Source organism: Austrofundulus limnaeus, unplaced genomic scaffold (genome assembly GCF_001266775.1).
Source record: "Austrofundulus limnaeus strain Quisiro unplaced genomic scaffold, Austrofundulus_limnaeus-1.0 Scaffold60, whole genome shotgun sequence".
Classification (NCBI taxonomy): domain Eukaryota; kingdom Metazoa; phylum Chordata; class Actinopteri; order Cyprinodontiformes; family Rivulidae; genus Austrofundulus; species Austrofundulus limnaeus.
In genome coordinates this window covers 2,098,249-2,124,636 of record NW_013952462.1, presented here as the reverse complement: position 1 = coordinate 2,124,636, position 26,388 = coordinate 2,098,249, and the positions used below count along the sequence as shown (strand labels likewise).

At 36.3% G+C, this 26,388-nt stretch overlaps 3 protein-coding genes across 7 annotated transcripts in view; all 3 read right to left on the bottom strand.

Moving 5' to 3' along the window:
* The window catches only part of atp8b2 (ATPase phospholipid transporting 8B2), a 44,325-nt gene extending 26,672 nt beyond the window's left edge, over positions 1–17,653 (bottom strand). Inside the window, exons 1-7 of one of the 4 annotated variants that reach the window (XM_014009698.1) lie at positions 17,486–17,653; positions 11,606–11,676; positions 5,098–5,156; positions 4,875–4,988; positions 3,486–3,584; positions 3,327–3,388; positions 3,143–3,215 (exon numbers count right to left, since the gene is read on the bottom strand). In XM_014009698.1, the coding sequence (XP_013865152.1) occupies positions 3,143–3,215; positions 3,327–3,388; positions 3,486–3,584; positions 4,875–4,988; positions 5,098–5,156; positions 11,606–11,630 (432 nt within the window). In that variant the 5' untranslated portion in view covers positions 11,631–11,676; positions 17,486–17,653. Of the gene's footprint in view, positions 1–3,142; positions 3,216–3,326; positions 3,389–3,485; positions 3,585–4,874; positions 4,989–5,097; positions 5,157–9,731; positions 10,274–11,605; positions 11,677–17,485 lie in introns of those variants that run through there. The other 3 variants (XM_014009699.1, XM_014009700.1, XM_014009697.1) reach the window with 3 other exon arrangements.
* A 970-nt stretch (positions 17,654–18,623) lies between these two features.
* On the bottom strand, positions 18,624–25,277 carry aqp10a (aquaporin 10a). The gene is made up of 6 exons (XM_014009704.1): positions 23,802–25,277; positions 22,018–22,144; positions 21,650–21,787; positions 20,586–20,704; positions 20,296–20,513; positions 18,624–19,034 (listed from the first exon to the last, which is right to left on the bottom strand). Exons 1-6 carry the CDS (start codon positions 23,883–23,885, stop codon positions 18,824–18,826), a joined length of 897 nt encoding a protein of 298 aa, XP_013865158.1. The 5' UTR covers positions 23,886–25,277; the 3' UTR covers positions 18,624–18,823.
* A 95-nt stretch (positions 25,278–25,372) lies between these two features.
* si:dkey-92i15.4 (uncharacterized) overlaps positions 25,373–26,388 on the bottom strand; it is an 18,262-nt gene continuing 17,246 nt past the window's right edge. For both annotated transcript variants that reach the window (XM_014009702.1, XM_014009701.1), the window contains exon 7: positions 25,373–25,927. In XM_014009702.1, the coding sequence (XP_013865156.1) occupies positions 25,764–25,927 (164 nt within the window). In that variant the 3' untranslated portion in view covers positions 25,373–25,763. The remainder of the gene's footprint in view (positions 25,928–26,388) is intronic.

The following is a 26,388-nucleotide window of genomic DNA, read 5'->3' as shown; positions in this document are numbered from 1 at the left end:
GTGTGTGTGTGTGTGTGTGTGTGTGTGTGTGTGTGTGTGTGTGTGTGTGTGTGTGTGCTGATAAGCCTGAGTGGTCTGTTGACTGACCTTTGTATTTGTTCAAATAATTGTTATGGGCAGGTTACAATATAAAAATGTTTGTCATAATCATGTCTTGTGATTATTTGACAGGAGTTTTACTTTTAAACTGTAAGTGTATTTAATTTAGTTATAATGTGAATACAATAAAAATCAAACCAAGATTTATAATAATTATCATTTTGATCCGTATGGTAATGTCTGACTGGGCCTCGTGCCAATTTATGTTAGGAAGGTGCGATATGGCAAAAAATTCATATCACGATGTACATTATGATGAGTGGCGGTAACGATATATATCACGATATAAAACTTATAACAGAAAATAAATAAATCACACATTAATTGAGTGGAATAAATATGTATAGGTAAAAAAATTTAGACCTTAAAATCTCAATTTTTAAAGGACACTTTAAAGTCTCCCATAAAAATCTAAATTTAAGGGAGATACCTGGTTAAATCATATATATATATATATATATAGTGTTTCACACACACACACACACACAATAACTTTAATGTAATAGATATCTGCATCCATTGGATGTTGTGTTTGGAATCACCTGCTTTGTTTTAAGGTGGTAAAACAAATTGTTTGTATTTATTCCTTTCTACACACTTTGCAGATTATTTTTTCTGCACTCCACCTCTTTAAACTGTGCGCGCTCCGGCGGGTTGACAATCATTATAGTCGCGCTTTGGAGTGCGCATGCATTCGGCCGTGCGTSGTCGCGCTATGACCGCAGGAGAAACGAGGTCCAGACTGATTTTTGTGCGTCCCACCTGAGCACTGACTTCACCTGCACTGACAGTCGCCTTGCTGCGTGGAAATGAATGGAGAACGAGCCACGTTGCCTCCCGTGTGTCGAGCCCTTCACACATGCCGCGGCGCGCGCTCCTCCCACAGCAGGCAGTGTGGTCGGTCATCATCAAAAAGAATTGTGCGGTTGGCAGGTAGACTACAGGTCTCTATCATAGCACAAATTTATATCGTTTCTACCGTATATCGTTTATATCGCGCATTTCTACTTTATGTTCAACAAATTGGGCCCCGAGGTCAAAAAGGTTAAGAACGTCTGAACTAGAGAATGTTGAACGACTGCTGAAGAAACTAAACTGATTTCTTAAAACTAAAGAAGTAGAATACTAGCTAAAGCAAAAACAACAAAAATGCAAGTTAAAAATTAAAAGTAGCAAAGGGCTAACTAAACACAAAATGTAGCAAAACTAGCTCAAATGTATAAGTAATTAAAAAGTAGCAAGAAGCTAAAAGGAGCAAACAACTACAACCGAAATGTTAGCTATGAGCTTAATTTATCAAAACACTAGCTAGATGCTAAGACAGGGTTTCTACAGTTTAAGACAAGTTAAATTTAAGACTTTTTAAGAGTTTTTAATGCCAAATGAAATTAAATTTAAGACAAATTTCACAATAAACACAAAGGACAAAAATAAAAAATAAAAACTGGCAGAAACTCATGAATCAAAGTATTTTTGGTTGAAGTATGCAAATATTCCTAATAGACCAATTGTTTTAAACCATATCTAACTGCTTTTTTGTCAAATATAGCAGAAACATTTTTAGCAGTCAGTGTTTAAACTTAATTTAATTTCTGGAAATTCTCTAACAACCCAAAATTTGGAGTTTTATGACCCACAGTGGTGGAGTGGAAGTGGGCATGATCTTATGTTTGGCGAGTGGGGTGGGGTGTTTTATGTATTTTTTAAAAGCAAATGTTTTTTTTTTCCTCTTTTATTTCTATTTTCCTGTTGGATGTTGTTTTGTTTTTACTGTTTGATGGGACCACAGATGTAAATTAGCCTTAGGCTAAATCTGGTGCAATCCATCAAATTATAGTTTAATTGCACACTGTCCCAAACAAATAAAATCATTCATTCATTCATTCTCAACCCCTATTTGCTGTAGATGAAACCTTTAAATGCCTGTGACATCAACTTTTTTGTACGAAATGTGAATACATTTTGAAAAGACAACATTATTAATAAATTATGAAATGAATTTCAGGTTGCTCAGATGGACGGTTGTTGAGATATTTACATGTGAAATAACAGGAAGTGATGTCAAAGAGGATTGTCTGCATGTGAGTTTAGAAAAATGTTACCAATTATTTTAATATTTGAGACAAATTACAATCATCCTATTTACAATGTGTTAACATTTTTACGATTTCTGAAAGATTGATTTAAGACATTTTAAGGCTAATTAAGGCCTTAATTTTGGATTGAATTCAATGTCTTTTAAAACTTAAGGACCCACAGGAACCCTATAAGAAAACAAAAATAAAGCTAGTATGCTGAAGCAGATTTCAAAGAGACTTATATTATTGAAGGAATTAAGAAGATCTGAAGTCCTTCCAATAAACCAAATCAAATGTGTTTAAATCGCACATTTAAAAACAACAAAGTGAGCACATTAAATAGTAAATAACTAAAAAAACAAAAATAAATATAAAACTTGGTGAACTGCATAAAAATATAAAGACAAGATGTTTTAATATATGAATGCCAAATACTGCAAATCATGCAAAAAAAAATATCCAGAGTGAATGTTGAATATACAGAGCACATCCAGTGACACTGGATTAAAAATATATATATATATACAGTACGTGTCCACAAGATAATAACTCTTGGCCATGCATTAGTTAAACCAAATAACTAGTGGCCACACATTAACTAACTCATGGCCACAAGATAACTGTGAGCAGCCAAGTCTTATTGTGAGAGATACGGACATTGTTAGAGTTTTACTGTTTAACTGTTGAAAGCTACCCCACACTTATTATTATTATTATTATTATTATTATTATTATTATTATTATTAGGCCCAAGCAGCAAAGCTCTGTGCTGCAGCAACAAGTTAATATCTCGTGGCCACACTTTTTTTATACCATATCACTGGATGGGCTCCATATAAATCAGTGTTTAAATAGATTTATTTTTACAGCTTGCTCTAAGGAAATGCAAACTGGGTTGAAATATTTATAATTTTTTATTTACAGCATCGTTTGACTCCTGCTTACAGGTTTTTTTGTGCACTTACTGCAACAAACTGGTTGTTTTCCAGTTTAATGATGTCACCCACTCTTACGTTCATCCACTTTTCATTCTGCAGCCTGCAGAAACAAACAATATTTTGACCCGAGGCATCTTGTAAATACAAGCTGATAAATTAGGAAGCAGAAGAAGCAACAGGACGTGGTGCAGCTCAGCTGTGAAGTACTCACGAGCCTCGGATCAGGACCTGAGACTGACGGTTGTTCACCTGGTTGTCGCTCTTGTGACGAAACTGCAGGAGTCAAAGATCATGTGAGGTGTTACATGTCTTGTTCCAGACACAGTTAGACTTCATGTGTTTGAGTGTGTGCAGCATAAAACACGCTCACATAGTCATCTGTGGCATCTTTTACTGCAGTGATGCTCAGCACCAGAGCCAAAGGCACGATGGTAGTGAACCAGGAGAGGGAGGAGATCTGAGGTATCAACTGGGAAAAGAAAAACACGACAAAAACTTCATTTGTGACCAAAGTGTATAATCTTTTCCTGATGCAGTTTAGCAACAAGACTTTAAAGTTGTTTTTAAGCAATATATGATAAAAGTATTGTAATCCATCTATTTTATACAGAGCGTGACTAGTTTTATTTTAGTTTACTTTTATTTTAGTGGTAAGACTTCTCTTTGTAGCTACTGAGAACCTGTAATGAATAGATTCCTCTGTCTATAGATATCTTGTCATCAAATAACTTTATGACTAATTATTTATTTTTTGAGTGGAGATTCTGGAGACTTGAAACAACGTTTACCACCAAAACATGTTCTCTTTTTTTTAATAAAAAAAAGAAAAAAAGAAAAAATCATGTTCTCTTTTTTAATTAAAATGAAAAAGAAAAAAACATGTTCTCTTGACAACTTTTAGTGTTAAATTAATGCTGACATTTTGTTTACTGGCCTCAAAACCTACATTCTACAAAAAGAACACAATTTTTCGATCAATGAAGCTCGCTTACTGTGTTTATTTATATTTTCAGAGGTTAAAATTAGTTTAACACTAAGAAATACATTTACACAAACCTAATTGTTGATTAAGTTGTGTTTCTGCCTCTTTATTTAGCAATGTTTCAAGTTTAGTCTTCAGATAATCTAATCAGGAAGCAGATATGTAGGTCAACCAGCTGATAAAATAACTTTTCAGTGGTTTAGTTAGTTTATTTCAAACATGTATTTCAAACACATGTTTGAAATACACCTTTAGCATTTCATATTTCAAACAAAACAAAACAAAAAATGAGAAAAAGTGATAACAATGTTAACACATTTGAAAAGGAATGGGAAGAAGTAAAAAACTTTCTTCTTCTGCTAAATTAGGTTCAGCTTATCTTAAGTCCACTAAAATTTCAGATGTGTAAAACTTCCATCTTTATGTCATTTATCCCAAATTTTAAAAAAACTATGCCGTCCTAAACAGTGCTGGTTGTGTCAGACACTGAGTCTGTAGCAAGCAGCATCTTCAGAGGCTAAACTTCAAACTAAGAGCGTTAAAAAGAAATAAAATAATATTTAACTATATTTTAAATAACAAATACAAAAACTCACTACCTATAAAATATTGTAGAGGAAGTATTGGCTATTTGTTGCTTGACCAACTTCAAGCAGTATTTATAAAAAGAAATGCTTTTATTTTGAAAGTGGTAAACCGGACGTATCACAGGTTAAACAGAGCTGATGATGAATTAAAATAAATGCACAAGTGCAGAGACCCATGTCCTCTCCTCACCTGCAGGATGAGCAGGAAAAGGAAGTAAGTGTTGGCTACTTCCTGGAACTGCTCAAACAGGTTGACAGGCAGAAAGGTGAGGATGTTGTACTTTGATGTCATGATGCAGTTACTCTAAGAGGGGAAAGAGCAAATTAACTAAAAATCCACTATATTTTTATTTTCTGCACAACTGTTTTCTGTTTTTTGAAACATATATTTACAACATATTATTTATTCTTACTGCATACTGAAACTTCTCGTTGTATTCCCTGTCGTTGGCTTTGACCTTCCTCTCCTCCTCTGCAGAAACACAAACACACAAAATCAATTATTTGACATAAAAAAATAAAGCATTTTGAATGAGAATAATCGTGTAAACCAAAACTTACTGCGACGTAAAGGTTTGTGAAGCAGGGTTTACATGAACTGCTAAGAAATGTTAAAGATGGTCTCTAGATGGCAACAAGCAACTTTGTTTGGGAACATCAAGGGTTCAGGGTTCAAATCCCAGTGGAAACCTTGGTTACATTAAGAGTGAGAAACTAAATAATGATGTAAAATAATAAGTCTGAAAAACATTATAAAACAAGTCTTTCCTCCATGATCAATATCAGATATTTACTTCTCACTGTTCACAAACCAAATCACAGTCTACAGTGTAGTGACCTCATCAATCTCCTCATACCAAAAACACGTACCGTCTTTGTTCGCTGCTCCCTTCAGTTCGGCCTGGAACCATCTGCAACGAACCTTAAAACTGGACTCGTTCATTTCACTATCCTCATTTAAAAGTTTGATATACTCAGTAGTAAAAGATCACTGTACATGCTTTTAGTTTCCTTTTTTATTACCTCCACCAAGGGCGAGGTAATGTTTTCGTTTGTGTATGTCTGTCATTCTGTCCGTGGACAACATTAATCAAAAACTTGTTGACGGATTATCATGACATTTTTAACACATGTGTGTACTGGGCCAAGGAACACACCTTTAAATTTTGGTGATGTTCTGGATCACGGTGCGGATACAGGAATTTTTTTCTTTTAACACTCTGAGATCGGCAAAGCTGTGATGCTTTCACAGGGCTTCTGTAAAAAACAGTGAGCTGATTGGACAGCACGGACTTCAAACTTTATAAAAGTAATGTTAAAACCACATTTAATGATGAATAATTTTTACCATAATATGCACATTTACAGAACGTTTTGTGACCAGGAAGTATGTGACTGCACCATGAAACCTATTTTTCCCATTTCCTCAAACACACCACATTTGTGAAACAACCAATCAAAACAGTTTGTCTCTACCAGGCTTGTAAACAGAGAGCTGCCGGGCCTCAAAGTTTGGAGACGGGGGGAGCCAGGAAGCACTTTATAAAGAGAGTCAAACCATTACAAACTCKTACAAGGAGATAAAACAGACGTTTTACATGGTGAAATGTGACTGATGGAAACTTAGGAGCTTAATCCCACACCAGTTTGACCATGAAAAACGTCAGGTGACCAGTCTGACTTTATTTTTTCCACATTGGACTCCACCAGAAGAAATCCCATCATACTGCTGCTTAAATGTTCACTACGTCACAACTTATTCAGAAAATGTTTCATCTCTGCTTTGTGCATTAACTCTTACAGGATGGAGGAAACTGGTCTTGGTGGAGGTTTGCACTCTCCCAGTGCTTCTAGTTTCATTTTATTTTTTGTTTTCCTGGTTTATAAGTTACAGTATGTCTGATTGTGCTGTCTGTGTCGTGTCTTTGTTTTAACATTGTTCTAACATTTTGTGTTGTGCTGCTGCCTCTTGACCAGGTCGTCATTGTAAATGAGAATTAGTTCTCAACTGACTTACCTGTTAAAATAAAGGTTAATAACTATTGATAACTATTTGACTGAACATCATTTAAAATGACCAGAAAGAAAAGTAAGCCTGAAACAGCCTCTGTGACACTGCACTTTATATTTGTACTGTAGTTTTTGTGTTTTTGTGTGTACATTCATGTCAGTGCTGTGGGAGTTTCCCTCCACTCTCATCACCAGAACTAATCCTCTGCTGCTTTTCTTTGACACTTCTTCACATTCAGTACATTTAAAGGTCAAAGCTGTTGGTCTGAACCAATGACAGCATGCCTCTGAGAGACGCTACAGGAAGGGCCAAAACACAACACAACACAACACATTAACCCGTCAGGCTCACACACAAACAAAGACACTGTGGTTTCCTGTGTTTCTGCAGAGCTCTGAAGCTCAAAACCTACATTTCTTCTTACTGAACTCCAAACAAACACAGCCCACCTCACAGGGGGGCTCAAACGGCTTCACTCTGCTTTGTTGTGAAGTAAAATAAACTTGTTGTGGTCCAGTTCTGGTCAGTTGAACAGCAACAGCAGTGGTGTCACAGTAAATTTAATCAGCTTTAAAGAAACTGCAACCTGTATTTTTATTGCCTGCCTCTGAAAGGCAAAGGTAGATGATACTGGTTACTTAATGCAGACATTTTAATTAAACTTGCAGAAAGTATTGATTACTTTCTGCACATCGACAGGACGGCTGCCACAGCCAACCTGCTTTAAAAAACAACAAAAAATGACTCGAACTCAGTCAGTTTGACAGATATTCTGCTAAAATTTGTTGTGTTAGCTGAGAGTTAATCACAACGTGACACCTCACAGTATTAGATAAGATTCTGCAGAATGGTATTTTCATAGCTTAAACAAAATAGCTGTCTTTTCTCAGTATAAGATGATTTTTAGTCGCTGGCATGAAATGTGAGAAACGTGCCTTTCTTCAAGGAATGCTAGGCCTTTATTTCATTCTGCTTTTTGTTTAGGAAACATTTCATCTGCAAACCTTCTGTTTTAAATGTTTCCTTATGACTCCATTTGTTGCCACTGTCTTTTTTATGCAGTTAAAATGTGTTGTGGAAGTGTTTTGCCTGAACAGAAAATGCCCATCTTTTCTGTGGAGTTAAAGGTCCACTACGTCTACTAACCCTAACCCTAACCCTGGAGTTAAAGAATCAAGTTTTTGGAGCAAAAGCCAAGTTTTCAAGCCTAAAGCTTATGGACTGAACAACTGAACTGAACTATAAGTTTGAATTATTTGTATGAATTTTGTAGGGTGGGGAAAGTGAATTTTTGTTTATCAAATTTTGTGGATATAATATATTGGAAGGAAAAAAAACTATTTCAGTTGTCTTGAGTTCTATCTTTTTGTTTTTATCATTCAATATTTTGAAGAGTGTGTATTTATATTTATTTAAATCACATGTCCTTGTGTGACTGGTTATAAACCAATTAAATCAAACCATTTTAAAAGAACAGTAAATCCCACACATACTGGTCAAAAACATCCTAAATGTCAGGAGAGAGACCTGGCTGGCACCACAAATAAAATAATCATAAATATAGCAATAAAATCAACAATAAACCGGAGCCGGCACATAAAATATTTGCCACAACATCACTAGTGTTTATGTTGCTCTTTACTCTAAATTCTAATCACATAACATCAGATAACAGGTGCTTATCAAACTCAATCTACTGAAACTCCTTCACATTCTGTTGTCTCTGTTTGCTCGTTGTGTCTGAAGGTCATCATGTTGGGAGAGTTGTTGAACATGTAAAAGTTGTGAGGATGGCAGAACGCCTGTGCTGGGTAAGCACCGAGCCTTTCCAAGCCTCTAACGTCAGGATCATCTCTGTTCACGCTGTGCAAGCGCACCAACTTAGCCTGAGGGCAAGAGCATCTTTAGCAAACTGCTCAGTAAGTGTTTAATGTCTCCGACAACTTCAAGGTCATCAGAAGCTCTGACACCGACACCCGGCTGCACAGCAAGGCTGTAGAGATCTATAAAATAATGTAAGACAGGGGTAACATTTCCACCAAAATAAAGACAATAATGAGTGAACACATATCAATCTGAGCCAAAATACAACCAGTTCTGATAAAAGGTTGTGAAAAATATAAATAAAGTGTAAAACTATCATTTGTTTTGGAACCAGGCCCTCCATACTAAAGAGGAGAGGGAACATCCAGCCTGTTCTCACTGTTGGTATGGGGGTGCATTATTGGCTATGGCATTCTGTAGGTCGCTTACACATCCAGAAATGCACCAGCAATGCAGAAAATTACAACGGAGTGTTAGGGCCACACTTTTTTTTATTTTAAGTTACGAGAATAAAGTCATAATACAGTATTATGACATTAAAGTCATATAAAAATAAAGTCATAATATTACGACATTAAAGTCATATAAAAATAAAGTGGATTGGATTAATATTATTATTAATAGTTTTAATGATTTCTACATCGTCAGTCCTTTTCTCTCCTCCGTTGTCAACATGTACAGTGATGGGTAAATCCAGAGTTTTGCCAGTTTAGCGTTAGCTTCTCCAGCCGATCACACTCCAGTTCTATAGAACCTCCTTGTGTAATAATCAAACAAGGTTGACTCTAATTATTGTCATTGTTTTAAGCAATACATATTGAGTCATTTATGTTATGGTCAAAGTATGTGTTGATGCTCAGCCACTACCACACCAAACCTTACAAATATCTGTAAAACTGACTTAGTTAGAACTACCTGAGTGTTTTCCTCTGGCAGCTGGCTGTGGCAGCCATCTTTAAACAACCTGACTCTCAGTTTTAATGAGTTTTATGAACACAGCCAATAACTACTTTACTACATTAAATTCTGTCCACTTGGTGATGAGATATTTTGCTAACAGACAAGTCCAAAACAAGCTGACAGCTCGTTATGTGTACATGCAGTGGGATGGAGGTGAAACTTGGAGAAAACTGATGAGGAAGAAAGATATTTAATCACATAAAGAGCTGAAATGTGATGAACAGAACACCACGCTGCTACATGAACTCATACCTGTCCACCTGTGTTTCGACCGTCCTCCAACAGACTGGGTTTTCTTTCTGTGCAAAGGCAGAATGAGTGGAAACCATTGCTCCTGGAAGTCTTTCAGCACCGTCATCTTAAACGGGTTGGATTTTCCTGGTTTTTCACCGCTGACCGTCACATCTTAGGACATCGGGTCCTAACGTCTCCCCTGCGTCTGCCTCTCTGAGCACTGAGGCAGGCTGCTCAGAGAGGCAGCTCTCTGCCTGCTGAGGTCCTTTTTTCTTTTCTTTTTTTATACACAGTCAGTGAGGATATTTCAGGTTCTTTCAGGTTTGATTAAATGTCTGCAGTAGTTTCTAAAATGTGCAAAAGCTTCGCCTGCATGTTGCACAAATGCCGATCAGCACCGGGACTCCTTTTTCTGCAGCTTCATCAATCAATTAAAGCTGCATTAGGTTTCATCCACAACATAAACACTATCCGATGGGGGCATTACGTAATCGCCACAGTGTTACTGTGGAAACTGCCTCTGCTGGGATCCCGCAGAGCAGATCGGGTCAAGAAAAAAAGAGGAAAGTAGTTGACACCTCGGGTCTAAAACATCATAGAGGGCATCACCACCATATTGGTGTTGGAGCTACAAAGTGCTGCAGCTACGGTTTCCCGCCTGTTTAACAGGAGAAGATGGTCGCAGTGGGTGGAGCCACACAGGTGCCTTAACGTGCTGTGCTGCAGGGCCGGTCCCGGTCAATTTGGAGTCCTAGCCAAGATGTCAGGCGTATTTTTCTAAATCTCACTGCCAACTTACACACAGTCACATACCAGGTTAAATAGTTTAGTCAACACCTCTCCTAAGGCTGGGCGATTATTTGAAACATGGCGGAAATGTGCGCGACAACAGCCAATCAGAATCCACCTTCTCCTGCTCCACGTCCGTTTATATGTTGCTAATGAAACGTAGACGGAATCACAGAATTAACCAAAGTCATCCAGTATAAAACGCTGAATCTCTCAGAGTTCACTTATTTGGGCGAGTTTCTGAGGTATTTTGGCCACTGTCACTTCCTGTACCTGCAGTTACCTGCTAACAGGTGCTGCTAACGCAGGGTGAGCTCTGAGCTCCACTCCTGACAGAGAGGGATGGGGAAAAGAAAAGAGAGCCATGATGCGCGACTCGCTAAAACAAAAGCATCCTCCAAAAATATGAAGCAGTCTTAGGGTAACGTTTAGGACAGAACAATGTCCCAGCAGTTCTTCATTTATCTGGAGAAGAACTTTTCTGTAAGTTTTATCGGCACACGATGGTCCTCACCTCACTGAGACCCGTCAGGTGCCAGGTTTTGTTTTCATTTCTTTTTATCATATTACTTTTTATTTTAATTTCTTTGTAACCGCCCTACTCTCTCATCTAAGAGGAGAAAGCGAGCCTGGAAAGTAATGGTCGCGAAACAATTGGGGGCTTGTCCGGGATTTGAACCCGGTTTGAACCCGATTTGAACCTGTCGCACCCCAAGCGAGAATCATACTCCTAGACCAAATTGACCAGCTGGACACCCCTAGTAAAAATATTGTTCTGTAAAAAGCTTTAAAAACTTTACCAAGGCTTCTTTTATAGTCTATGGAAAACAGATGCAGTCACAGTTACTGGCACTGAAATTTTAACTGGATTTGGTTTTTGTGTTTTCCTGAGTTCTGAAATCTCATCCATATAAACATATTAATTCTTAGAAAAGCTTCCTGTGTCTTGGGTTTAATGGGGACATATCATGCAAAATCCACTATTTTAACCCTTAAAAACATTTTGTTGGAGTTTCTAGGAGTGCAGCAAAGTTAAATATTCCCTCCCGTTGCTGCATAGGTTAACAGGCAGAAAATGGATGTGTTGAATGTGAGGTGCTGACCTGGAGGAGGCCTCTTTCTGAACATCTCCACTCTGACGGCGTTTTTCTGCTTTGGCCCATGAGATTTTCTGCTGAGAGAAAAAGGAGCAAAACATGAAGGGAGAAGAGAAACGAGGACAACTAAAAACATGTTTTTTGACTTAAAGTGTTGAAAGAGACACAGATCTCTCTGTCAGAAACAAACTGATATAACACGAATTCTGCTGACGCATTCTCTTTCAAATGTCCTTTTTTTCAGGTCGAGGCTGTAAAAAAAATGAAAATCTGCTGAGCGCTCAAACTGCTGCAATACAGGGGAAACACACACACTCACACACACAGACACACACAGCAGAGCATCTCTGGTCTGTTTGAGCCATAATAAGGAAATTATATTCAGCAGAGAGCTGCAGCTGCCTCTCAGGGGACCAGTGGCTTCAGCCAGATCCACTGTCAGTCTCTGCCTTCAGTGAGAAAGAGTCAGAAAGCAGCAGCCAGACATAAACCCACCTAAACCAAGAAAAACAAAACTCAGTCTGATTCATTAAAGAATAAAAATTAGTTTTCAATGGGTTTTGAATGTGTCCAATAATGATTGTGTCCAGGAGCATCACCTGACCTCAGCGACCTCTCAGTAGTGTGAGACCTAAGAACTACAGGAGTTCCTGGTTTTAGACCACAATCATTGGTCAGGAGTGCAGTTCTCCATCAGGCAGCTCTAAGTCATGAACAAACCCGTTAAAGGATCTGAAGGTGAAGATAGAGTCCATATTACATATTAGCTGAATTAAATTTGATGTTTGTCAAGAATCAAAACAAACAGAGGACCTGTAACAGGGCCATGTGGGACACCAAACGTGAAAGAATCAACAAATAAAACTCAGACTGACAGAAAAGCCTGTCTGTCGGGTGTAATTGAAACATCTTCACTTCTCTTCTAATGGTGCTGATGTTTTAACCACCTCAGTGCTTTTATTCACTGTGTTTTCCCAGTTAGAGCTGAGAGAGGATGACAGACGAAGATGCAGACAGGAAGCATTAAACATCATCCTCCAGGCTTTAATAGTGCACACTACAAGCTGCTCACCGTGCCGCAGACAGAGGCTAAAGGCAGCGAGCAGCCAATCAATACTCTACAGCTGCTCTGGCCTGTGTGAGTCCAGACCATTAGCTTTCAGCTACTATTTCTACCATCTTTTTTTCTTTAAGACAGTCTTCTTTTGTTAAACAAGCTCAACACACTCCTTACATCACTCCCTTCCCACTTTGTGTAACTGTGCTCTTACTGTGACTAGTTAAGTAGATTAATAATAAATGTAATCTTTTTTTTGGGGGGGGGTCATTCTTTTTGTACATTTTAAAGTAAAAAAAAGAAGTGATACAGGAAAAAAAAATTGACATCCTCAGTGATTTGTGCTCATAAATTTATTAATAGTTTTTTTACATTTCATTTTAAAAACAAAACAAAACATTACTACGGAGCCATCGAGGGGACATGGGAGATTTTTTTTCTTTTGCGTTACCTTGCAAAAGTTTTTTATCACTGTTGTGCTGTTGGTTTATTAACAAACTCACATGTTCACCATTAGTGAGCTGGCCTACTGCTTTAATTCAGCTTCACAGTGAATATATCACACAGCCACACATGGAAGGATGTCATATGATGATATTTTAACACAGTGCAGCCACGCAACATCAATGTCAGTTTCACGAACTTGTGGCAACACATCCTGTTTTGGTAACTGGATATTTCAAAATAAAAGTCTGATTTAATTCAGTTCATATACAAAACAATCTTTTGTGTGGGAACGCAAAACAATATTGTGTGGGAACGCAAAAGTATTGTGAGGTAACGCAAAGGTATTGAGAGGGAACGCAAAGGTATTGCGTGGGAACGCAAAGGTATTGCGTGGGAACGCAAAGGTATTGCGTGGGAACACAAAGGTATTGCGTGGGAACACAAAGGTATTGCGTGGGAACGCAAAAGTATTGCGTGGGAACGCGAAAGGAAAAAAATTGCCACGTGTCCCCTCACGGGCTCCGTAACATACAACAAAATAATACAAATAAAATAAAATAAAAGGCAGCAGAAGAAAAAAATCTTATATCTGCTCCTATTGACAAAAAATATTAATTTTAAACAGTAATAAACCAAAAACAAAACAAAAAATTCAACTCTAACAAAAATTTAACAATTTCTTATTTCTTTAACAATTTTGCTTTGATCCTTTTTTTTAAAGGAATTAATCCAATGATTTTATAATCATTTTCCAGATTATTCCACAGTTTTATATCTTTTACTGAAGTGCATCTGTCCTTCAGATTTGTTCAGATTTTTGGTTTAACAAACATTTGTAATCCCTTCAGATTATAACAGTTTTCCCTTTTAACAAAATTAGATTGGATGTTTAAAGGAAACACATTTTATTAGCTTTATATATAACCTGCAGAATATGATATTTAACCAACTCATTAAATTTTTAATTTTAATTGATGAAACAATTGTGAGGTTTTGCAGAATGACCCAGAGTGCAGGCAGGATCCAAAGTGCAAAAWWAWMYYWTTWWTTWYYAAAWRKAAAATAAACAGCTGACAGTGCAGCAAAACTCTTTGGAACAACAAGGAACACACAGGACACCTCACTGGCTGAGGGAAGCAGCACAATGATCGGACAAACACTGAAGACAGGACACAGCATATAAAGGCAAACTAATTAGGGCAACAAGACACACCTGGAGCAGACACAAAAGGACACAGGTGAGAGAGGGTGGGGCTGTAGGGCAGAGAAACACAGGGGAACACTGAAAACACTAGAAAACTAAGGAAAATAAACACAGACCATGACAACAATATATTAGATGGGTGATAACTTCAAAGGCCTAAAGACTGATTTATTAAAAATTGAAAGTTTGAGCCAATAATCTGAAACTTTAATCTCCTCAGAGCAGCTGTACATTAATCTGGAAGTTAGAAGAAGCAAAATGTTTTAATGAAGCTGTTTCCTCATAAATACTGTGACTGTTCAAAAACAGGACGCGTGGACGTCAAACTGAGAGCAGGAAACTTAGTTTGAGACGAGCTCTGAAAGCAAATTAAAGTCATTTTTTAATAGTAAAACCCTCCCTGAAGTCTTAAATGACTGTTTAAGTTTAATGTGCAATAACACTTCTAAAAATATGAGCGTCTTAAAGTTATCTCATGTCAAAAACTCAGAAAATTGCATAAAAAGTCTGCAAATGAACAAAGGCTATAGACTGAAAATGTAAACATTAAATGTTTTGGATGTAAGAAGTATTAAAAATGTATGCAAAAATCAAACAAACACAAATGTGAGCCATCATATCAAATTGAGGATTAAGTCAAATTAGTTCAAAATGACCTAATTACATTTTCAGATTCTTGTCTTTAAAAGCTACATTTTGATACCTGGATCATCCTGATATCATTATTAAATCCATGTATATGACTTAATTTGTCTTGTTGGTTACAATAATACATAAATATTTGGTCTGAATCCTAATTTTATGACATTTTAATGAGGAATTTTTGATGTCCTTATAAAGAGGAAACCTCAAATTATATTTGAATATTGAGATTTACCAGATAAAAAGAAACAAAACTTTACTAACTCACAGGAAAAATCTCTAAATTTTAAGTTTTTTTCCTCAAAATCAGTTTTTTGTTGCTACTGCTCAAAAAAGTGCTTCAAATTTTAGTTTTATGATTATGTTTCAGACAGTTCGTTCAAATGATACATTAATAAGGCTTTTATTCATTATATTTTGACAAAATGCAATTTTTGTTAACATTTTAGTCTAAACACTACATTTGCCTTTTTCTTTTTCTCCTTATACAACTTTTGGACTTAATCCTGGTTTAAATGTGACGGGTCACAAATATCTGCTGTTTTTAAAAAGTAAAAGCACAAACTTTAATCAGACATTATTAAAAACGGGTAAAAATTTTGCATCTTCATTTCTTAAACAGCGATCTTTAGATCAACCTGAAAAGAGCTGAACTGAAGACGAGATGAGGTTTTCAGATGTGGACGTTCAGTAAATGAATTAAAGTCCTCTCATGTCTGTCAGCTTGTTGTCTCTTCTCTTCAGAGTGAAAGTGAGAGTTTGTCTCACTTCTCTCTGCTCGTCAGACGGTACCACAGCCCTCCTGCTCTCAGAACCTACACCTGGCACCTTGCAGAACCCAACAGAACCACTCACAACTGACTGCTGCAGGTGGGAGGAAAAACCAGAGCAAACTGACAAAAACAAACAAACTGAGCACTTTTTTCACTTTTTTCACGCTCAGGCAGAAATTCATTCATCTTTCTTACTTTAGAGTAATTAGAGCAGGAAACTATTTTCCCAAGAGGCCACATACAAATTTAAATGTTAGAAATAAACAGAGCAGACATGGTTTACTGAAAATTAAGCTTCATGTTTAAAGTAATAAATGAGCATTTATGTCTTTATGTCAGATTTATTTTTGTGTTAACTCTTCATACAGCAGCTCTTGTCTTCTTGCTGTACAGTGTTTTATATGTCTTTATTTCCTCTGGTGAAACCACTTCTTATTTTTGTTTGTTTGACATCCTATTAGAAAATACCAGAAACCACAGTGAGTTTCATTTTTACAAGAAAACACAAGAGCATCAAACTGAAACAAACACTGAGATGTGTTTTAATGTTCATTAAAGAACAAACTTAACCTCCTCTGATAACAAACTGCATCTTTGTTAAAGGATAAATGAAATGTTGCCGTTACAATGAATATCTTGTGTTCAAGTATAAAACGTATTGATGTTTTATTTTAGGAACAGGTAATCAATGAACAGTCTGTAGGAACGCTGAGTTCAATTTCATTCCTCTTTAATACAATCCCTCCAAAATAAAAGCACTCGTGTTGTAATCCTGTAACATCTACACGTCATAAACTACAGACTAATTACTGGAAACCAGCAGGGAAAACTTTAAAAAGAGACACAACAAAATTAAAAATAAATTATAGCTAAACTATTTTAGTGTTTGTTATTCTCCTGGGTTTTTTGTTATTATTATTGTTGTTGTAAATATTCTGGCATGTTTCTTGGCATAATTACTTCTGCAGTTTGTGGTATTCATCAGATTATAGATGAAAAAGTTCAACTTGTTCAGGAGAAGGGACGTTTGATTTTTGTCACTCGCTGATTTAAGTCATTTTTACTTTTAGCATGTAGCTTAGCATTTACTACCTTTAGGTTTCAGCTAACATTTTGCTCCATTTTGGTTTTAGATATTTTTTTTATTGAAGTTATGGTTATTTTTTATCTTTTAGCTAGCATTTACCTACTTTTCACAAATTTTTCCTAGGACGTTTATGTTTCAGCTAGTTTTTATTTTATTTATTTTTTAGTTAGCATTTTTCTACTTTTAGCTAGCATTATGATTTGTAGTTTTTAGTTTTGTTTTTATTTTATGACAGCGCTGACAGGTTTTAGCTTTCAGCTAGCACTTTGTTCACTTTTGTTAGCTTTCAGCTATTTTAGTTTTAGTTGGCATTTAGCTTTTTGCTAGATTTTTTTTACTTGAAGCTATTTTTTTGCTATTGTTTGTTACCTTTTAGCTAGCATTTTGAGACATTTAGCTTTTAGCTGTTTTTGTAGTTCAGTCATTGCTGAAGGCTAAATGTTTTAACACAACTAAAAGCCTAAATTAGACACATCTGATCAACAGTCACAAAATAAACTTTGAGTTTAGGAAATGTTAACTTCTTTTCAAATGACTGTAACAGAACTGAGGCTTTTTCAAGAAAAAATAAAACAATAAAATCCTCCTGCATGTGAAAAACACCCAGGATATAAATATTTATTTATTTATTTATTTATGACAGATGAGAAGCTGTAAAGAAACCAACACATCTTACCTCCTCAGCTGGGAGTTACAAACTGGTTTCTGCTGGAAACTCTCTGCATCTGGAGGTCATGGTGTTCAGGTCCGGACTGGTCTGGAACCAGACACCAGAGATGCTCTGCTGGCTCAGGAGGAGGAGGAGGAGGAGGAGGAGGAGCTGCACCTCCTTCACCACCTCTCATCTGAACTTCCTGCTCCTCTCACAGTTTTAAAATAAGTCTAGAAAGTAGCTACAGATTTAAATTTACTAATGTTTATTTTAACATGTAAAACCGGATTTAATTCTGAAAAGTTTCGAAAAGTCGCAGAAAAAGCGACGTTTCCTGTTCGTCAGTTTATTTTGTGTCACAGCGCCCCCTGCTGTCACATTAACACACACACATCTCTCCCTGTCTTCTTCTTACTCAAAATTACTTTTTGAAATATTACAGTACTTCATACTCAAAGTTTTGTGAGATAATGGATTATTTTGTTATTATTCGTTTAATTACCCCAATAAAAAAGAAAACTGTGACAGATTTAGGGGGAAATTCATATCTGATGAGCTGTCACCCAAATTAATATATTTTGTCACAACAGAGGCCTCGAACAGATTGAAGACATTAACCTGATCTTCAGTGTGATATATATATATATGTATAAAACAAAATAAAAAACATATCTAAAATAAAAACCTGCATAATAAAAGTAAACAATAAAAATAGTTTTATTTACAGTCCTGAAACGCTGCAGTGAATGAACACCGTTTCTACTGAATAAAACAGTCATTAACTGGTAATATTATTGTTGTTTAACACAGTGTTTAAAAAGGCATTTCATTACAAACTAAACAACTCATTAAAGTAACAAATCAGTTTATTAATACTGTATATCAAAAATTGCAGTTATTGAAAAATTTCCTTTTAGCTAATTACACTTTATAAAAGTTATAATAAAATATAATGAAATATTATTTTAATGACTTTAGTCATTCCTAAAAGATGTGAAGGTGTTTTTAACAGATGAAATTAGATGTTACCCATTTATATGGAGCTAAAATGGGATCATAAGTTTTGTTCAAAATAAAAAAAATTTAAACTGAAAAAAGTTGATTTGAAACTGAAAAAATAATTTTGAAACTGAAAAAATATATATTTTAAACTGAAAAAAATATTTGAAACTGAAAAACAATCTGGAAAAGTTTAAAACATCTTGTCTTTTAGTTTCAATTTTTTATTTTGATCAAAACTTATGACCTCAATTTAACTCCACACTTTTACAGCTGAGAAAAACAGGTAACAGGTAAAACAGTCTTTTATAATCAAAAAGGTTTTGTTTTGTTTGTTTGTTTGTTTTTAAATTGCTGTAACAATTAAAAATGTGCCGTCTTTAACTCATCTCCTTTTTCTGAGCTGGTGATGTGCTTCCTGGTTTTGTCGCTGGTGGTGTGGACTTCAGGGAGGTTCTCAGGGGGTTCTGGGTCACACAGCTGCCAGTGGATGAAGATCAAATACATGAACGAACCTAAAACAGCTCCGATGGGAGGGGCCACCAGCGGGACCCAGAACCAGTAGTTGTAACACCTGAGAAGCAATTTCACATATTAACAACTTTACTTAAAACAAATTCAAGATCTTGTTTTCTGTTAAATTAGAAACTATCTACAACAGGTAAGATATTAACTAACTATTCCTAACCTAAACCACACTTTCAAAAATGTAAAGTATTTATTTAAAGATGATTAAATAATAATAATAATAATAATAATAATAATAATAATAATAAATTGTTTTTTAGAGCTCAGACCAGAGAAAAGATCAGAGACCAATAAATCAGCCATAAACTGGATGAAAGCTAAAACTGAGTTGTTAAAAAAGTAGCAGAATAAAAGCTAAAAGCTTAAAGTACAAAACACAAGTTCAAAAATAGAAAAAGGAAATTAGCTTAAATACAGGAGTAGCAAAAGACTAGCTAAAAGTAGCACAAGTCTAGCTAAAAGCTAAATTAGCTAAATGGTTTCTAGGCACTAAAGCAGAAGATTAAGTAAAATAGTAAATGACTGACAAAAGTAAAAGTAGCTAAAGGGGCACCGGGTGGGACATGTCCCCCCCACTTTTAAGATGGTGATTACGCCCTTGGCTGAAGGCTATAGTTGGAAGTTAAGGAGCAGAACAATGTAGCTCAAAGCTAAACACAGCAGAACACCAGCTAAAGGCTAAACATAGTCTAACTACGGCTAGAAGTTCAAAGATAAAGTAGCAGAATGGAAGCTAAAAGCTAAAAATGGCAAACTGTTTGCTAAAAGTATAGCATAAGACAAATACAGAGAAAGTAACCAACGCAGATTTCAGAAAATAGATCTAAATGTATTTCTATGGAGATCATATGTGTGAATAATTTTAAATGTTTTGTTTTTTTCTTTAAACTTTATTAATTTCTTTAAAAATAACAAAATTTATGTACAATAAAAATACAAATCACAAATAAAATGAAAGGTGGCGGAAAGAAGAAAAAAAATCTTATAGTATCTGCGCCTTTTTCTTCTTATTTTTAAGAATAAGAATTGCAAAAATACGACCAGTTTACTGAATAAGCTGAACTTTTTGACATGTAAATGAGTGAAACAGCACAAAGTCTGCAGAAGTAGTTATTTTAAATAAAAAAAGCTCAAAAAAGAAAAAAACTTGACAGAAAATGTTTTTGTTTTTCACAGAATTCTGACTGCAGCTTCTGAAAGTAGTCCCTGAACTGTAATCTCTGGTTGAATCAGTGTGTGTGTGTGTGTGTGTGTGTGTGTGTGTGTGTGTGTGTGTGTGTGTGTGTGTGTGTGTGTGTGTGTCTTACGTAAAGACTTCGGTGCCCCAGCCTGCACTGAGCGTAAAGAGGCGGGGCCCCAGGTCTCGAGCAGGGTTGATGGCGGCGCCACAGTTCCCAGACATGGACATGGAGATGCCGAGGACGATCACAGCAACGATGGCAGGGATGAGCTCCGAGGGAGCCGGGGTGTTCCTCTTTTCCTCCAGACACAGGATGCACAACATCAGCGTACCTGTGCCCACCACCTGACGACACACACCTGCTGTCAGTAAACGGGGGGGTTGGTGGGGGGGCTGGGGGACTTTAACCAAACTTACTTGGTCCAGAAAACTGCGGCCTAACGTCAGGTATTCTGTTGGATATGTGGCGAAGATGGAAGCTGTTTCATTTGGGCCATAAACTGTCAAAACTCCTCCACTAAACGTTATTATAGCATCTGGAACAAACACAGGACAAATGATGGTTTCAGCTCTGAACACAGTTACACAATTAAACACAACTTCTGAACACAGTTACACAATTAAACACAACTTTGAGTTTCAGGCACATCTTTAAAGATGCAAATGAGTCACCGTCAGGATGCTCTAACAGCCTTCTGGAAACAACTTCATTAAAAATCAGAGAACAAAAAATGATTTTTTTTTTAAATTTTGAAACTGTTTTTTTTATTCAGTTACAGAACATTAACAGATAACTGAACTCCCACTGACATATTTTAACATTTAGTTCAAATCTTAACTTTTCTTGGAGATGTTAGGAATCTTTTTGTGTCTGAATTGGTATGTTTTTTAATTTAGTTTTATGTTAATTAACTGAAAAATTCCCAGTTTCAACATGTTTTCCTAAGTTTAATATTTATTTTAATAATTTTATTTGTTTTTTTGTGCGTTTTTGAGCTTTTCTTATGCTGTTCTGTCATCAATGAACTTCTCATTGTGCTGTATATAAAGCTCAGATCCAGGCTCTGATTTTCTTTAAAACTCAACAAGGATTGAGTTATTATTCATTTTATTACAGCATTTACAGCACTTTGGCCAAATGTTTTTAAAAGTGGTGTAAAGGATAAACTTTAACTTGACCTCATGAACTAATTCACTATTGTTCATTAGGTAAGTTTGCATTTTTTAAAATATAATATTTAAATAGTTGTTCACTTAAATTAATTTTTGTCTTTTAAGCTACCAACATAAGAAGCACTGTGATCCTGACCTCTTTCTACAGCTCTGAACAAGATAAGGTGGGTTAAAAAATACCCCAATAATAATAACAACAACAACAACAACAACAACAACAACAACAGCAATAATAATAATAATAGTAAAATAATAGCAATGATAATAATAACAATAATAATAGTAATAGCAATAATAAAGAGTCAAACCATAGTAGACCAGATAGACCAGCGCTGATGCTACGTACGCCCCCAGGATTTGTGAGAGGCAGTACGGCACCAGCCGCCCCCATCGAACCTGCCCCAACACACAGAAACTCAGAGTCACTGCTGGGTTCAGGTGGGCTCCTGAGGAGAAACGGAGAAAAGAGAAAAACACCACAGATAAAAATAAAGGAGTCTAACTGGCTCTCTGATCATCTCTGTGACATCATCAGATCATTAGAATGTGTGTTTTACAGAGTCAGACAGGTCAGTTATCACCTGCTGTTAAAGTTAATTAATCTGAGTGGATTTTATTCCCTGCTGTTGATCAGGATGATAAACTGACTTCTTCTCTTATAACAACAAAGCCTCACCTGAAATGCCTTTAGTGAGGTACATGGCTGACATCACGCCCACAGAGAAGGACATGTTGGTGGACAGATACTGGCCTTTAGTCTCTCTGCTGGTTTTCACCTGCGCCGCTGCAGAGCAGCCGAACAGCTTCGTGCAAAACAGAAAAATTACATTTAGATGCCAAAAATAACGTCAGGGTGAGCTAAAAGCTAAAAGCTAACATTCATAATTAGATTCAGACTCACACAGCTAATTTATCAAAATGAGCAGATAGAGTTGAGTCTAAAAAAAATTAAGGTTTTAATTTTAATTAACGTTCTTATATGATTCTGTTTAAACTGAGGTCATATGAGCTGTAAGCTGCTCTAAAACGCTGTTTTTTCTCTTTAGTTCATAATTATACAAGGAAAAAATGATGGGCTTGTTTAGAAATAGAAGAAACAAAGAAGTTTTATATTTAATTTAACCCCTGACATGATAAAAACAAAACAACTGTTGAGATAGAACAGAGGAGGTTGGAGAATGACAAATAATAAACAGTCGTGTCACTTTGTTTCAAACAACAGGGCCGGCCCCAGCCTGCTTGTCACCCTGGGCAAAATCTCAGCGGGGCACCATGTGCAATTTTATAAATCTCACTGCTAATTTATAAAAATTCACATACCAAATTAAATAGTTTTTCATTTGATATTAGTTTTAGAAACCAGGTTGTCCAATTATCATACTAAAAACATCTTCTGACAATAACAAGGAACACCTGTTCACGTTAATGAGCTGCTGTGGAGTGAAGCAGTTCTAGGGGGTCCAGGAGTATATGCCTTCAGGAGGAATTTGTACATTTTTTATTCTATGGTGCACCAAGTGAAATGTATTTGAGGAATCTTGATGAATTTCAGAACAAACAGGGCAAAGGCAAGACCTGAAGTGGGTCAGCCTTAATCTTTGTTCCTGAGCCGCGCTTTATCAAGAAGCATTATTTATCACCAGCCGACATAATCACAGTCCAGGCAGGACTTTCACTGCACTCATAAATGTCACCTAAACCTATGAGCCAAAAGGAAACACTGGTCATTTATTTCTAGTGCCTGAAACAGATTACTGAAAAATGATGTATTTTGGTCAGATTAGTGAGTATTTCAGCTCTTTAAAAAAACCACAGTCAGTAGTAATGGTGGGTTTGATTTGGTTTCTTTAAAAAGAAAAACTTCCTTGTTGCATTGCTGCGGGACAATATGACTTTTGTTGAACTGAAGAGAATGAACACAGTGTTTGCAGTTCTGATCTGCCCAATGGTTTCTGTGTGACAAACTTTAAAACTAAACAAGTTAAGAAAATATTAAAGCAATAATTAAAACACTTCATTACTTTGTATGGTCAAGAGGAGAAACAATAACATTCAAGGGTTAAAGGCTGAAATGTTCCAAAGCTTTTTGGTGTAAACGTTTAAAAATCAGGGAATTTAAAAATAGTCTTTTGACAAATAAGTTGAAACATCTTAGGTTTAAACTGTCCTCAGTTAAATAAAGCTCTTAAAAGGAAGAAAATATAGGTTTTCTTATTTAATTTTCCATTTCATCCCATCTTTCCCCTGAATTTGAAGTAATTACAAGTTGAATCAAATTGATCTGAAGAATTATGAATCATGCAATGATTAGTGAAAGTATTTCTTATGAACTGAATGTTTTCTGTGACCTGCAGGAAACATTTGATCTTTTCTGATAATGACTCTGGTTTTTAAAGTCAATCCACAACATAGAATTAGTTTGAACTTTAAAAACTGACTTGAAACTGGACTGGGACTTACCAGCAGGACAAACGTCCCCAGAAACTCAGCCATGCATTCTCGTACCAAAGCATTCCTCACTCTCAGTGTCTGCAGCTTCATCATGGCTGAGTTTAAGTTAGACGTCCCTCCACCTCGGACTCAGGAGCTTCAGTGAAGGCAAGTCGTCCTCAGGGAGGGGAATTAAAGCTCAGATAAACCTCTGCAGCATGACTGCACTGCAAACTCTTCGTCTCTTTGGTTTTGTTCCTCACCAGAAAAAAAAAATACTATCAGTCATTAATGAAGCTGTAACGCCTCAGGATTGGCTGGTGCAGAGGACGACATGTGCCACATCTGTCAGAGATTATAAGAACAAAGACCATAGTAGAATCAGATATGGATATAGTAGTTATAAAAGAGGGTAATAAGACATGTTTGTACAACCAACAAGCTAACTCTCAGATTTTATTGACAAATGAGCATCAGTACTTTAATGATTACATCATGTTTTTTCATCAGTTTGAGATGCTGCAAACCTCCAGCTGGCTCTGTGCCTGTTAGAGAAACAACCAGAGAATTCATCTGTAGCTTTTATTACAACTAATCTGCTTTAAAAAAATGCACACTTTTTTCCTAAAGCAAAACTCCTTACATCAGAAAAGACCTGCACTTCAGAACAACCTTCTTTATGAACTTTGAACTCTTAACAACTTAGATAACCCTAATAATTAGTTATTTTATCAACATGTGCTCGCTGATAATACCTGTGTTGCTGCATCTTGTCCAGGTCGTTATTGTAAATGAGAACTGAGAACTTCTCGATCGACTCACCTGGTAAATAAAAGTTATTAACATTATTATAGTTCTCAGAGCTACATGTGCCTACAAAGTAAATTTGCTGACAAGATATTAAATTCACTAAGCCTTTATGAGAGGGCAGGTCAAAATGTTTCATTCTCTACTATTCAAAAACTAATAATCTCAAAGGTGACTTTTCAAATTGAATTCTGATGGTAGATGTAATATTAAAAAATATATATATCTGCTTCATAGTCAGAGATAGTTCAGTTTTTCATTGTGGAGTACTTACACGCTGGCAGTATCTTACCTGCAGCAGACAGTGATCTCAATTTGGAGTCAGAAAATATCTTATGGAGGAACAAGGAGCTGTTAAGAGAAAACTTCAAAATATTTAGTTAACTAGAGAATTTGCACTTTTGCAGAGAACACACTGTGAATGTTGCTGAAAGATATTTGCTGAATAGGTTAAAAAAAAGCTGAAACAAACAAGAAAATTAGTAACAAAAAAAAGTACCTGAAATTATCCCAAAGAAACAGGAAACACACAATGCTAAAGATGCTACACACATGGAGCATGAAACATGACGCAGGAGTACGTCACCTGTGAGAGTTTGAAATTAAGGTTAGCAGAAATAAATTTAGCAAAGGTTAATTAGCCTGCTAACAGCTTCCAAAGTTAGCAAAACCTCTGTTCTGCTAAAACTGATAGCTACGCTAATAGCTGTTAGCAGAACTGTGCCCACCACTGCACATAAAGTTATTTTTCTGGGAAGTGACATGGAAAAAACTCACCCGTTCTCTAGTTAAAGTAGGAACAATTAACTGAAACTTTATTTTTAGCATTTATTAAAAAGCCATATAAAATACAAAAGCAGTTATTCACAGTATGTTACAACAGGTGCTGGGGTTTTAAGAGCTTTTACAACATTTATAAACTTCTCTCTGGAAAATGTTGGTTGATTTGATGAACAAGGAAGTTATAAGTGCAAGTTAATCATGGCTGCAGTAGCATCACCCCAGGCCTGGAGGTTCATGTAGCTGTTAAAAAGGACATGTGATCTGGTTTCCACTCATCATGCCCACTTCACAACAGTCAGTTATCTAAAGCATTTAAAACTTTCTTTATGTTTGGTTCCACTGCAGGCAGTTTCAAGTGAAGATGTTTTGGTTTGTGCTTTGCAGAATGAGCCTTTCTAACCCTCATGGACGCTGAGGTTTATGGGGACGATGAAGAACCACCTCCACCGGTCCAGGTGGGAGTTTTCTGATGAAAGTCCAGACCTCCAGACGTCTCATACCCAACATGTTGACATGTTGGATTTCTACAACTTCATCGCCAGGAAAAACTTTCTCGACAGGACCTCCTGAAAGGAACAAGTGTGAAGAATTTACCTGTTGAAGCCCACCTAAAGCCTTTTGTGATCAATGACCTCACCAGTAACACACACAGAGTAATGACCTCACCTCTAACACACACAGAGTAATGACCTCACCAGTAACACACACAGAGTAATGACCTCACCAGTAACACACACACACAGAGTAATGACCTCACCAGTAACACACACAGAGTAATGACCTCACCAGTAACACACACAGAGTAATGACCTCACCAGTAACACACAGAGTAATGACCTCACCAGTAACACACAGAGTAATGACCTCACCAGTAACACACACACAGTAATGACCTCACCAGTAACACACACAGAGTAATGACCTCAGCAGTTTTGTGACCAGGAAGTGTGTGACTGCTCCATGAAACCTATTTTTCCCATTTCCTCAAACACACCACATTTCTGAAACAACTAATGAAAACAGTTTG

What these genes read in the sequence shown, in the direction of transcription:
- aqp10a (XM_014009704.1), bottom strand. Translation starts at nt 23,885, where the DNA reads ATGATGAAGCTGCAGACACTGAGAGTGAGGAATGCTTTGGTACGAGAA. An exon ending in TGGGGACGTTTGTCCTGCTG is followed by an intron (nt 22,145 to 23,801) that starts GTAAGTCCCAGT and finishes TTTTGCACGAAG; the next exon opens with CTGTTCGGCTGCTCTGCAGC. An exon ending in GGTCTATCTGGTCTACTATG is followed by an intron (nt 20,705 to 21,649) that starts GTTTGACTCTTT and finishes TGTTTGTTCCAG; the next exon opens with ATGCTATAATAACGTTTAGT.